Here is a 14,431-nt window from a genome sequence, read left to right as displayed (position 1 = left end):
GCCATCTCTTCTCAGTGTCACTGATGTCTGCTCTCCTCTGATCTTTCCACTGGAGTTCCCCATTCTGAGAGTCACCCCACCATCATTTTACCTCTTCCCTTTCTCTGTGGCACATGAGATGATACCAGTTCTGGCTGCCTTTCACGCTCTTTATCCACAAGACCAAATCTGTAGCATCTGCATAGCATTCTCTGTACTCGTGCCTGTTCTCCAGTTGCTCCAGTTGCAATGTGCCACTGATTTGTGGGCCACAGAAACACTCAGCACCCCCTCCCACACCCACGGCATAGTTTGCCTAAGGAAAACTGTACCCTTCTCCTTCTTCCTCTTCTTCAAGGTTTTGCTGTTGAACCATCCTACTTCTTTGAATGGATTTTTTTACTCTTTGGATTAAAGTTTCCCATCCCTTGATGATCAAATTAGTTCAGAAACTCTTTGAAGTATGTTTTGATAATAACAAAATACTGTTCCTCCAGTGTTACATACTCAGCATTTATACAGGCCTATTTAATATGGTAACCCTTTAATATGATAACATTATCACCTCCTCACATTAGAGGAAGTTCTAAGTAGAAGAGTTAATAAAAATTTAATTCTCTCCAAGTATCATAAATGAATGCTTCTGAAGCCAATATGTGTGCTTTCTGCTAGTCAAATAGGAAGATACTAAGGGAGGAAGGGGAGGAGGGAGAAAGGAGACATGAACAGTATTTCTGATTAAACAAATTCCTATCATGGGAGTTGATTTGACTATAATTTGATTTTATTAAAAAATGTTTACAATTTTGAAATCCACTGTTTTCTAAGAGAAATGGAAATGGGTTGCACTTAGAATTTATTTTGGTTTGGATTTATTTATTTTTATTTTTTTTGTGACACTGAAAAAGAATTAGTATTGTTCCCTCATCAAATTCACTGAGCATTCCCCACATTTTCAGACTTCTGGATGCACCACCGCTGTGAGGTTCTCATACTAGTGCTGGTTACAGCATGCTTAGGTAACCCCCTACTGCTCACTATGGATTGAAATAAACCAGGTTAAAATGAGCCCTGACTGATGGAAAAACCCTTTTGTAAACGTCTTAACCTCCAACCTCAGCCCTACAGATCTCTGCAGCTGAACAGAGATTTCAGCTTGCTGGGAAGCTCAGCAGACTGTCACCGGGGAAGCAGAAAGAATGCTAACCTATATTCCCACTGCAAACATTAACTAATGGATCCAGATGTCAGCACAAGGAGTATGACTTACCTTTGTTTGTACATGAAACGGGGAGATGGGGTCATGAGGGAGGGAAGGGGAAAAGGCTCCTTGCTCACATGATGAATACTGCCACAGCTGGTAGACGCTGTTTTGATGTCCCTGTGCAAGCACGACTTACAGGGACAGGACTGCCCTATTCATCAGTCTCAAGGCTGGTATCATACTGGGATGAGCATACAGGCTTGGAGTGGAGCACTGCCCTGAAGGAACGTGAGCAGACGGTCAGTCATGGGGCACACCTGATGGTGGGACAACTCGAACAGAGGAAGGCAAGCTTGAGGAGCTATGCAGTAAGCACAGACCACAGAAATCTGACACTGGAAACAAAGGGATACAGATGAAATCTAAACCCTGCAGGCTTTGTCAGCCTTGGAATGGGCAGCAGCCCCCAGGCAAGGCGAGAGGAAACCTTGTGCCATTCCATAGGAGGATGGAAGCGATCTGGCTATTTAGGGCATTTCAGTCAAAAGTTACTCTCATGTGAGTTAACAGAACTGCTTGGATTGTATTAGAGTAGAGATCCAAAGGAAAGGAATATAACCTATGGAAAATAAATAGCTCTTGACCAACTAATTAGCATGAGATTATAAATTTATTTGACCACTGCAAGAATTTTGATGCTATGAAATTTACCCTCGATAAAAATATTTAACAATGTGCTAATAACACAGGTGATAACATAAAATGATACACGTTGTATTGACTGAAAAAGAACTGAGTGGAAACCGAAGTGGTAGATATCTGCAGGAGAGATGCACAGGAACAAACCGGACTTCTGCTCTCATTCTCTCTGTTGACTACAGACATATCCTAGGAAATCAGCTTGCTGTGCCAGTGCCTTTCTGAATACTCTGAGGTCGTAAGATAAAATTATGCATTACATCTTATGCAAATATAAAGTCATACCTCTCAGATGCAAAAACCAGGAGCTGTTATTCTGAGGAGTGGAAAACCTGAAAGATCACCCCAGCGAACAAGCAAGCCAACACGAACTACACACACGGTGTGACGTGCTGGCCCGGCACATCAACCTGCTTCCTTAATGCATACAGAGGGGAATGCGGAGTAGGGGTTAGAGAAGTTACCACACCTCTCCAGATATGCTCAAATGCCAGATTTGGTCTGGCATTCACACTCAAACACAAGAAAACCAGAAATGGTTGAGAGAAGTACCACAAGAATTGCACATGTAACAAGAACATATCAGCAGTGGATGTAGGGTCTCAATTAAAAAGAAATGTGAAAAATCAAGACTGGCCTTTTAGCTCCTGAAAGATGCGCTCTAGACAGTTGCAACCTGAAAACCAAACTGCCCTATGACAAGTCCAGGAGTTGGTCCAAGTAGGTGGGCTACCACGTTTAGGGTCATGCTGGATGATAAAGTGGCAGGGAAGACCCATGCAGACCTCTTGCACAACCTCTCATGCAACTGCACCTAACACTGAACGGATAAGCTACATAACATTAGCCTGTCATAAAATAGGTACTTCAGGTACCACCGGGTTTCCTTCTGATTCTAACTGCAGGAAGAGCAACTTAAAAATGGCATAATGGATCATGGCCACCATGGGCTGGGGGGCTCCCACCTGAGAGAAAAGCCACTGACCTCTGAAAAACATGGATAATTTTCTTGTAGCACTGAACAGCAGTAACACCACAGTATCCTTGTGCTTGCACTGGTACCAGGAAAGTACAGGCATCAAAAGTAAATACAACCTTAGAAAAAGTATTTTAAACCACTGACTTTATTAAAATACTTAATACACTGTTTGAGAGGAATGTACTTACATTTTCTGGAAACTCCACTGAAACCAGATTTTAATTAGATATTTAACAAATGACAAGACAGCGGATGAATTCATGCTGTACACCAAAGACTAGACAAGTTAGGGGGGGTTTAATCATTATTATTTTCCTGGCACAGACTCTTCTTTGCTTCTTAGCTTCCATCTCTTGAATATCTAGTAGCAGAGAAAGGAGGTGTGCATTTCTCACAGCATCAAACCCATCTGGTCCAAGCGAAAATTCATTTGTTTTCATCAGATTCTTCATTCAACCCTTCCCCAGTAGCTTTCTTTTCCAGAAAAGCAAAGGTGATTGACCACTCTAAAAAGCCACAGGTCATAGTGCAAGAAGAGTTTGACAATCAAATGTGAATTTGGAGCTCTAAACCTTCGCAGAGTCATTACTCTTCCAAAATATCAATTTCAAGCTCAGAGTGGAAAAAAAGACAGTGTCAAAATACAAGGGCCACAACACATTCATGGACTTGGAGGAATGCACATGGAAGACAGCCTGCAGTGCTGCAGCTCTGAAGTAGAAGGTAAACCAGAAGCTAGGTCTTGTTGAAATACAAGATGCAAGGGCTAGGAAGGAGAAAGATGGAAATAACCTGGACACATCCTTAAAAGAACGAAATGTCCTAACCTCATGGAGAAGGCTGTAATCATCATACACACTGCAACTGCCACAGAACCATGAAGATCAGTGACAAAGTGTATGCTACGACAATCTCAATGACAAGTATAATCTGGGGGAAATTATTCATACTGAGTGAAGAAATAACTAACTGTGTGTTTCAATGCAAGATACACAGAGGCTGCATAGGTTTTCACATCAAATTCATAAGGCTCTTTTTAGGAGATAATTTTGCAACCTTGCATAGGTGATATTATACCTTTTCTATAGATAATACGCAGAAACTATGTACAGTTGAAAAAAAGAACTTTGATGAATGCATTTTTTTTCCCATCAAGTTTAACCACAGTATAAAAAGTAACTTACAGAACTCCTTCAGTTCTCTAAAACACATATGGAATATCCCAGAAAGAGACGCTAGGAACGCCATCTAAATGATGCCGTGTGCATTTATACAACAGGTTGATACAACTAAAGAAGCCACCACAAAGCATAGTCGTAAAGTTTCCATACAGAAAAAAAATATAATGCAGGAGTTAATTTTGCTTACAAACATTAAAACTTATTTAAACAGAAATGCATTTTAGTTACAACAACAAATTAATGAGCTTCACTAATCAGATTGCTGAATGAACAGATGACTCTCACGCTAAGTAAACTATAGAAAGAGCCAATTTGATCCCTGCTTGATAAATGTACGGTAAACTTTAAAATCTGCATTTGGTTTCCAATTAATCCCAGCTCAGAACAACTCCTCCCTTAGATAACCAGAATGCAGTTTCTCAGAACTAATATGAACATCTGCCAGCGCCCTACAACAAAAGCCATCAGGGCATTCATGCACTTCTTCATTTGGCATGAAAGCAAGCCAGCCAGAGGATGGGCAGGGTGCCACGGGACAGCTGACCCCACCTTTGAAAATGAGCACCCTGTTCCCTGGGACTCATCCACCCCCCCTAAATGGCTTGGGTTTGCCCTGCAATCACCTAAACCAGGAGAACTCCTTTCTGACGTGGCTCTCCTCCACTGAAACTACCTTCTCTTTCACACAGGAGTTGCCTGGCGTGTCTTTTGCCATTTTGTGCCTGGACCTAAGACATCATCATTTCCGCTGCTTATTACTCTTGCATATCACAGTGATGTGTACTTTTTAGTAATATTTACAATTGTATCACTGTGGAGAACTAAGCCCTGTATTAGAAACAGTCTCTTAACAGAGACCTTTAATACTAAGGATTTGGTGTATTCCTTATCTACAGATAAACTTAAAAAGGCAAAGCTAAAATCAGCCCACTATACATTTGTTGTGTTAGGTTCAAACGGGGGGGGGGGGGGGGGGGGGGCGAACAACAAACACGCTGCACATTTCCTTTCGAAAGGATGCTATTTACAATAAAGATTCATTTTTTTTAGTATTTCAACAACAAAAAGCCAGCTTATTTTGAAATTAGTGAAATCTAAGGCGGCTTAGTTTTTAACCAACACAAAGCACAAACAACATTGCTGTTTTCTTTTAAACACAAGTCTCAAAAATGCAGGGAAACTACGATCAGTTATACTATGGGTGACAAATCACAACCAGTTGAAGTACAATAATAAAAAAACACTTCTGCTTTTTTTTTAAACACAGCCTCTAAAAAGTACAGCATCCCAATGTTTTCTCAGTTCCAGATTGCTGACATTATAAATTAAAGGTGAAAAGAGATCCATATATAAACAAGGCAGCTTTCCATTGACTTCATTGTACTGTTCTTGTCTAAACCTTTGGAAATTTCACCTTCCAATACCATAAGGTAAGGCTGAATTTATCAGTTACAAAACAATGTCCATTCATATGTGGAATCTGGAGGAAAAAAAAACCAAAACCCAAACAACAACCCCCAAACTCAAAAAACCACACCCAAGTATTTACAGCAATTCAGATTTCTTCCAGCCTTCACATTTGTGTTTCACCTTCTGCAGAACTGTATAAACACACTATCGGCCGAGACCAAGGCCTTACGTTATGGTACGTGGCCTTTTGGGTGGCGGCGGCGGCATGAGTTCAGTGTCAGGATCGAGGTGGTGTTTCCGTGTCTGTCCTTGAGAAGCTGCCGTACATCTGTCAATGAACTCAAACAACATCTCCTTCGTGACCGGATTCTGGATGCTGTTGCATACAGCTGGGAACAAAGACAATATTCTCAAGTTACTAAATTGATTTGTTGTAGCTGGCACTTCGGTTTCACCCCCTCTTTGCAAAGTAAACAATTTGGCTCAAGTATTCAGCCTTAAATGTGGACCTTCACAAGACGATTGTGTCAGGAGTCAAGTGCCTCTGCTTTGTCCCCCCAGAAAGCAAACCAGTGTAGTGGGCCCCTACCTTGCAGGAATCTCCCTTTTTAAAACAAACAAAAGGCATGTGTGTGTAGGCTTCACAGGGCAACTATAAAAAAGCCAAGAAGTGACATCTTCTTGAGGCAAGCAACAGCAGCAAAGGTCTTGTGAGACACGGCTTTAAAACACTCATAAAATTCAAATAGCTAGAAACGAGACTGGCTAACATTAAAAACCTCTGCATTAAGATAACTTTTTTCTTCATCACTAAGTACTACAATTATCATAAACCCACAATGCACAGTACTTTTTTTTTTTTAACGCATATACCTTCACGTGGCAGAAGGACTTGACACCAAGCAAGCTACATGTCAAGCACACCAGACCGTATGATGGAGGAAGGGCCGTAGGTGCTGCATGGTGGCCAAGGCATGCATGTACAATCCAATACACTCGGATTACTTAACATGACTCCCCGAGTCACAGTTTCTAAGTAATAGCCCACAGGATTTTACGGAACAAATGAAAAAGCTTACTTCTGTTAAAACAAATGAAATATTTTTAATACTTTTCCTATAAAACTTTATACTCCTCTAATTTAATCCTTCTGAGACACTTAGGGAGGAGGGAAAGCATAAAGAACAAGAAATTAAGGAGGAATCCTATGACTATCTTGGAAGAAAGTACAAAATTATTAGAGGATAATTTATAGCATGTAAGGATTGGCCACACCATGGATGCAATTTCCATGCAAAACAATCTATTGACCCCCTAGAGTACGAAACAACATTAAGACACTTTAAAATGCACTTGCAATTATAGCATTGTTACAAATAACGACTCTTAAACTAAAACACTCCCTCCTTTCTTGCAGAATTACAGAACCATGCAAAGCATTACTTTCCAATTAATAAAACACCTTCTTAGCACTATTTTTTTATTATCTCACTTTTTGGTGAAAAGGTGCTTTAAAAGTTGCAGTGTATGTGACTTTTGCATTTGGAAACCATTATTATTAGCGGTAGTTTAGGAAGGTAATTTGTGCCACAAGGCAGCTGGCATAGCTTAGTATCAACTTTTAAGGGCTGTCCTTGCTTTATCATTCAAAAAGCCCTCCTCTTTTCAATTTAAAAGGTATCAAAGTTCTAAAGCAGGATGGAGACAGGTACTTATTTTGTTGCCATTTCAACTATGAGGAAAAATAAATAGTATTTTTCATCAAGAGAAAGCAAATAGAGGAGAAAGGATCTACAGAAGTCTCAAATAAGAAAACACAACTTTTGGAGATAACAGTTTTTCCTACAGAATTTAATTTTCTTTTAATTTTTATTTTTAGGAAGTTCATTATGTTTTGGCAGAAAAAAAGCGCCAGAAATAACACAAGCAGTCTACAAATGCAGAAAATGAAGAGAAAAAGGGCAGCTACATATACTCTTAAGAACGAAGGAAAGAACAACACGCTGCTCCTCAAAGAAGAGAAAACTCCAAGGGAAACCAACTATTGAAACAGTAAGGTAAAACAGAGAAAAGAAATTTAGGTCACAGTGACAAAGAGATGTACTTATATGACTTTTGTGGCTCATTCCTCTTTCCCAACAGGACTGCTCAGCAACATTTCAGCTACATTCTGTGCTGTTTCCCTAAGGTGCCAACAGATTTATTATCTCCTGGCAAAAATGACCACGTTTTGTTTGCTCAAGAAAATCCACTCACTGCTCAGGCAGAAATACAAGTAGAATGGTTTGGAGAAAATCCGACATCATCTGTACACGCTCTAGTAAATAGTGTGGTCTTAAATATGATTAAACTTCATTTTGGCACTTAACAAAAAGTCAGTATCAACATGACTATTGTTATTCAGCCTTGCACACTTCTATTCAAACTCTTATACTTCATCTGAAAGTAAACAACATAATTTAATTTACAATACTTGGCAACATGTTTTTTCATAGAAGAACATAAAAGTCTCACAATTCTGCAGGGATATACCCCGCTTTTCATTTGTTTCCCTCTTCATTGTTTGTATGACTATTGTAGAAACTTAAGGTGACACTTTCTCCTATTAATCTTCCAGCCCATCTGCCAAACAACAGTTTCAGCATTTTGAATAGAGGTGAAATTATAACGGATTTTTTTGTTCAACAAATGCGACTCACAGTGTGCCAGTTTGCATTACATCCCAACAAGCCAACACGATGCTAGGAACTGATGTTAGTTAGTTAGCTGCCATTGCAGTGCTATTATAAATAAAAACTTCCCTGGGCCTCAATTAAAAGGCATGCTGTGCCACTTAAGGTCTCTGAGCAAGTGTTTGCAATTCTGCAAAGACTTAGGCACTTGCTTCTGCATTATCTGTCAAATACTGCATCAGAGTCTCCGTTTAACTGACTTCATCAAATGACCCTGAAGCCAAAGGCCAAAGGATTCATGCTATATAAAAGCTAAACATGACATAAGAATTTGCAAGATGAGGTATTACTGTAATAAGCTAGAGAAGCCAGCACTCAAACTAGAAATGAGAGCACAGAGTGCCTTTCCTCCTTAAATTAGGACAGAGTTAAAAAATTAAAATTTGAGCCTGAAAAACTTTTAAAGCAATTTATTCTACTCACCCATGGCAGTGCTGTAGGCATTTGGAAAGCTTTTGTCTACTCTCTGTCTCATGAAAACCCAGCTGTTGTTCTCAAACTTGCACTCTATAATTTTATTGTCATACTGCTTCAGTTCTTTTGTCACCTGTTTAAAAAAAATAATTGTTTGGGATAAACAATTTAATTAACTTTTTTTTTTCTTTAGGGATAAATAATAGAAGATCAAAAACTGCCCTGCATTTTTCAGCAACACGTTCCATCCTACACAGAAGAACTGCACAGATTACATCTCCGTATATACATATGCTCAGCCACTCAACATTTTAAAAATACTTTTCAAATCTGCTGTCAATATACACCAATTATAATATGCTAAAACATCAGCACCTCTAACAGAGGGGGAAAAAAGTCACTTCTGGCCCAAATGCAAATAGGTTTCCATGGGAATAAACTGCATCCAGTGTAAGTGCTACTGCCAGCCTAAGTGCACGAAATGTATTATCCATGTTTCATCAACCTTCTTTGTTGAAGGTCTCAAAGCCAAATGTCAGATTTCAATACCAGAAAGAGCTTGTGGAAAATCATTTCACTCTTTATATTACTGAGGATTTTTCTTCTCTCTCTCTTTTCTTTAAAAAAAATTATTTTGTCTTTTAAGAATTAAGATTGTAGCTCCAAAATAATGCAGGATTTCAAATCGCATATGCTCTATATTTCCTTCAGGCCTCTCTCTATTGATTCAGAGATTTGTCAGCAGCCAATATCCCGAGCTATTTGTCTATTTGGCAATGCTGTCTCATTTGGAAATGTAGTCTATATGCATTGAACTTCCTAGTTGTTTTGGCTACTTCATCCTATGCATCCTAATCTATGATACAATGCAAAATTCTCACGTAACCATGGTAACCTGAGATCCTTGTCTAATGCTTTAACAATTTTACCCATATACTTCATTTTGTTCCAAAGGGCCTCTTCAGAACTATAAAGCTGTATTTAACTGCTAGCTGCGTTTAGTTTGCTATACTTTACCCACAAAAAGCTGTATAAGGTAATACAACACTCTGGATTCAGGAGCTTACGCATAAGCATTCTCATAAGAAGGGACGGGTTATTGCCATTCATTAGCATAATTTTTCACCTCTCTCGTCTACTTGCTCCTGAGCAGTGACATGGGAATTTACTACTGTCAGAGGGATGCAGATTTGAAAAAGGCCATAACTGGCTCGAGACAGCTTAATAGCACATACAGTGGAAAAACCCATGAACCTCTTTTCCATTAATTCCCAGATAAAGGCAATTAATTCACGAAAAGGCCCTGAGTATAGACTGAGTCCTCCTATACTGCATGGTACAGGATCTATCCTTAATTTGGTAAGCAGAATCCCAACATTTTTCTGTATATTTACCCTGAATACTTGTGCTCATTCCCAGATAGGGAGTCCTGGGATTTTACTTCTTGAATGAACACGGCACTGTAAAACCATTTTGTTAAACCCGCTTACAACTGAGACCTAGGACAGGCCTGCAGGACGCTGCGGGACTGACAGAGTTAGACTCAGGTTTCTATGTCACACATTATTCCTTCACCCATTCCATCTCCTGCAAAGAGCTTTTTTCCTAAATTCGTTTAACCCTTAAGTGAAGTTTGCATCTGCTGATTATCACTTGGATGAAATCAACCAATTGCCCAGACAAGCAATCTTTTCCTTTGCAGCATGCTCTGCGCAGCACATCACTACTCTCCATCCACGCTGAAAATCTATATACAGTCCAGATGTTTGACTGCCACACGTTTGTGGGTGCACTTATGTTCCTTTAGGTGTATGCAGGAAAACACAACATCTTTTTCTAACGCATTACGGATACATAAACCCAGGAAGAAAGTCTTGGCTGCGCAGCGCCTTGGGAAGGTATTTTACTTTGAAAACAGCTGCCTAGTGGAAGCAGGGGCAGCAGGGGGTATGACCACATGTCTGATGATCTGCCAAAGCAGGGAAATGTTAGAAGGATCACCTGCTAGAGAGGTATAAAACCGAAGGCAATGACTTCAACTAACCAACCATTTCATATGGCTTTCCCATGGTTTATCATTCTCCCAGTGTTCAGATGCACAGAACAGCAATAAATTAGATGGCAGCTTTATCTGACTGTGGCAATTAAGCAGCATTATTAACTAGGTAGATACTCACTTGGCCATTCATTAGCAATCTGGAAGACAGATCTTTCCACAAAATATGAACACCTGCCAAAGCATCAATTTCAAATGAATTTTCCCTTTAGAAAACCAGTGATCATAGTCTTTAACAATTGCAGGTTGTAGTAATTATTTCACAAAGGAAGAAATACAGCACCTACTCTTCTCTACGTTAAGTGACCTCAGTCTTGTAAATGTAGTTGTAATATTAACGACGATTTTAGGAACTGCTGGGCATCTGGTTGAGACTACAACTACTCTGAGCAAAACATACTTTTCAGCATTAAAAATACTCTTCTGTGGCATCTTAGGAGACTTCTAAATGGGCATTGTTTATGCACAGGACTGAACAAGCCCATAGTGATCCTTGCATCCATAATTCACACCTTATATCTACCTATTACTTGCATGCTACTTTCTGGTATTTCAGCTTCAAAGCGTGACAGGGAAACCATCAAATTTAACGGTCTTGAATTTCCTTTCCTTTGGGAATTCATTCTGAGCTGCTTAGAGCAACACCTTCTCGATTTTGCCTTAGCAGTATGGGGTTCATCTCTCCTTCTCCCCTTTAAAGTATTACAGTCCATAGAGTATCTGAATAATGCACCATCATTTCTCTCCCTGAGAGGTGGCACTTCTAGCTAGTGCTTTATGGGAACAGGAGAAGCATCTGAGGAATGATGGCAGTTCTCAGCCAAAATGTTTATCCTCATCAGCCCCAATGCTTCTGGTAGAGTGTCAGTGCTTCTGACATACTGTTGATAAAATGCCTTGAATCAGCACTCAGCAATTTCAAGACGGAAATTCCCAGCACATTAAGGATCCCATGGAGCCTCCCTTAATCGAATATTTACTCCCTAGCCTTTTTTGGGGTGGCCAGTCCGAATTAGAAGCCCAGAGGATTACCCCTCGGACATGGGGCTGTCAGAGGTGGTGTGCAACAGAACAATATTCTGGTCTGGGCCGCAGCTGTGTCCCGGGCAAGGACAAACACCAGCCTCTACACTGCTTCCCTTTCAAGAGGAGCCAAACTGTCCCTCAGCAGGAACACTTGCTGTTCCTGACTGCATTCGATCTAATTATCAGGAACCAGCCTACTTGCCCAAAAGAAATCATTTCCCAAAATTATGGATGAGCTTCCTCTTGGAAGCTGATTCACACCGTTACTGCTAGATCGCAAGACGTGATTGGAAAAAAGTGGGCAAAAGCTGCACCCCCATTTCCACAATAGCTCACTATCAGATCAGACTGGACGTAATACAAGCCCATTGCCTACAAATGTCAGATTACATGAAGGTGACAGCTATCTTCCCCTCCCTGCTGAGAAAGGCTTCCCACTGTCACCATCATCATCTATTCACTAGGAAAATATTCGGTGGGTAAGCTTATTTCTTCTTCTAAGAATGATGACAGTTCAGGTTTAATTAAAATCTCGTTTTCCAGTCTCCCTCCATCCCCAATGTTCTGAAAGAAATTCAAAATATATTTTAAAAAGTGAAATATCTAAGCCATCTCAAATTATCTCGCCTGGCAGAATAATGGAGCCATTTTGAGATGAATCACAACAGTGTGTTTAAATGAAGCCACATTTTATGCTAATTTAGAGCAAAATGTGAAAAAACAATAGTTGAAAAAGAGGAGAAACCATTTACATTGAATGTAGTTGGCTCTGGTCCCATGAACATGCATGCGTTATATCTCTGCTGACTACCAGCGGCCAAGGCTTTTCTGTGTATCTCCACAGTGCACTTGATCATCAGACTGGTCCGTCACCCCACCAGCTGCTGAGTCACTGTTCCATTTACCTGAAGCACATGTATTTCATGGGAAGACTTCACTCAAACATTAGTCGCATCACCATTAATCCAAAACGAGAATGAAATTCCTGGGCAAGCCGCTACTTTACGTAAGAGGTACTAACAGTAAGAATTTAGATTTTAACGTTAATATTAAGTTAACGTTTCAGAAAGCATGCCTACAATGGACAAGCTTAAGCTTTACAAATGCATATACCTTCCCTACATTCAAGTTCTTTAGAAAGAAAATAGGAGGTAAGCTTTTAGATAAATGGAAACTTGGTTGAAAGAAGCCTGCATTTCCATATGCATATTTTTTTCAAAGCAACTGAAATTATTTCAGCTCAGTAAATACCCTTTACAGAAAGCAGTTTGTAAGCAAAATCTTAACACGTTCTATTTCAAATCCCTTCTCTCTTTAAATGCCTTTTTGTTGCACTTCTCCCTCTATTACCAAACATTTCTAGAAAGAATAGAATTCAAGTCACCTATTTCTCTTGTTTATTCCACAACCCTAGTTATCAGCCTATTTCTAAGATCCCAGAAGAAACAATCATCATAGTAGATGCAGAGAATGTTAACTTCCATGAGAGAACAAATGAGCAAAAGCAGCGGTTGAAATCTTACAGAATTAAGAAGGTCTTTATTTCTAAATACAGAATTAAAAAAAAAAAGAGCCATAACACACAGGCAAGATAGATTCTAAATTTAATGGCTTTCTATTTTCTAAGAAGACTCTGCCTTTTCTTTTTATAGCTGGCACGTGCAATGAAGGTATTCCTTTTTGATATGCTCAAGTACACAAACTGTTTCCTGTTTTTTTAAACACAAGTTCCAACGCCTGGAGGGGAGAAATGCCTAGAGCCTGGAGCCACATAAGGCCTGGAAAGTAGTTCTCCCTCTCTGATGTCATAACTAACTTTTCTCCATTAGGATCCATTCTCACAGCCAAAGCAACCAAACAAGTGACAGCAGCACATCCCAAAACAAACTGTCAGCTGTGTTCACGAGGGAGAAACCTTCTGGTTGCTTCCCAGTCTCCTACGGCAGAAGGACTGGAGCCCACACCCTCTCTAGTCAGCCACCCTGTAAAAATCAAACCACGTTTTCCTAAGAACTGTCAACAAAATACGACATTTGCAAGCTCCTTGTCCTGAGGGTACTGGGATACATTCAGCCACAAATGACAGTTTAGGAAATAAAATCTCTCTCTAGCAAAATAGCACATCCCAAATCCTGATTTCTGCATTACGCTCAAATGCTGTGACTGCCCACAACTGTGAAGCACTACAGACTTCAAAACTACGTCTCTCAAGCAGTGTGGAATATCCCAGACAACAGAGCGAATTAACCTGCCCACTGGTACCATGTAGTAGTAAGGACATCATCTGAAGCCCAGGGAGAAGCAATGACAACAGTCAGGGAACAAAAAGAACAATTACATGGGAACTGGAGGGAACAAAGAGGGGCCAAGACTTCCTGAAGGAACAGGATGGAGACAGAAAAAACAAAGAAGCAACAGTAACAAAATCAATAGTTTCTGAAGACAGAAAGATAAGCCAAACTCAACATGAGGTATTTTTGAAGACTGAAAGGTGACAAGCAAACTCCAAGGACCTTCAGGTCAAACCAAGGCAACTGAGAGGAAATGAGGTGAGAAACAGGGCTCCCGTTTACTTTGAGAATACACCTAAAACAAAGCTTCAAAGTTCATGCTTTTAGTGTACGCCCAGCTGTCCAGAGGAATGTGCATATGGGCAAGGACTGTCCTGGAAAAGCACTCTTACATGCAATTACAGAACTGGACATGAATATGAGAAACTCTAACAACCTCAGAACATCCCGGAGAGTCAGT

At 40.0% G+C, this 14,431-nt stretch overlaps 1 protein-coding gene across 4 annotated transcripts in view; it reads right to left on the bottom strand.

Moving 5' to 3' along the window:
* Positions 1 to 2,988: 2,988 nt before the first annotated feature.
* RNGTT (RNA guanylyltransferase and 5'-phosphatase) overlaps positions 2,989 to 14,431 on the bottom strand; it is a 189,228-nt gene continuing 177,785 nt past the window's right edge. For 2 of the 4 annotated variants that reach the window (XM_040597831.1, XM_040597833.1), the window contains 2 exons: positions 8,608 to 8,731; positions 2,989 to 5,841 (listed from right to left, as the gene is read on the bottom strand). In XM_040597831.1, coding sequence (XP_040453765.1) covers positions 5,678 to 5,841; positions 8,608 to 8,731 — 288 coding nt within the window. In that variant the 3' untranslated portion in view covers positions 2,989 to 5,677. Of the gene's footprint in view, positions 5,842 to 8,607; positions 8,732 to 14,431 lie in introns of those variants that run through there. The other 2 variants (XM_040597832.1, XM_040597834.1) reach the window with 2 other exon arrangements.

This window comes from Falco naumanni, chromosome 6 (assembly GCF_017639655.2).
Source record: "Falco naumanni isolate bFalNau1 chromosome 6, bFalNau1.pat, whole genome shotgun sequence".
Classification (NCBI taxonomy): Eukaryota; Metazoa; Chordata; class Aves; order Falconiformes; family Falconidae; genus Falco; species Falco naumanni.
This window is presented reverse-complemented; position numbering and strand designations above follow the sequence as displayed.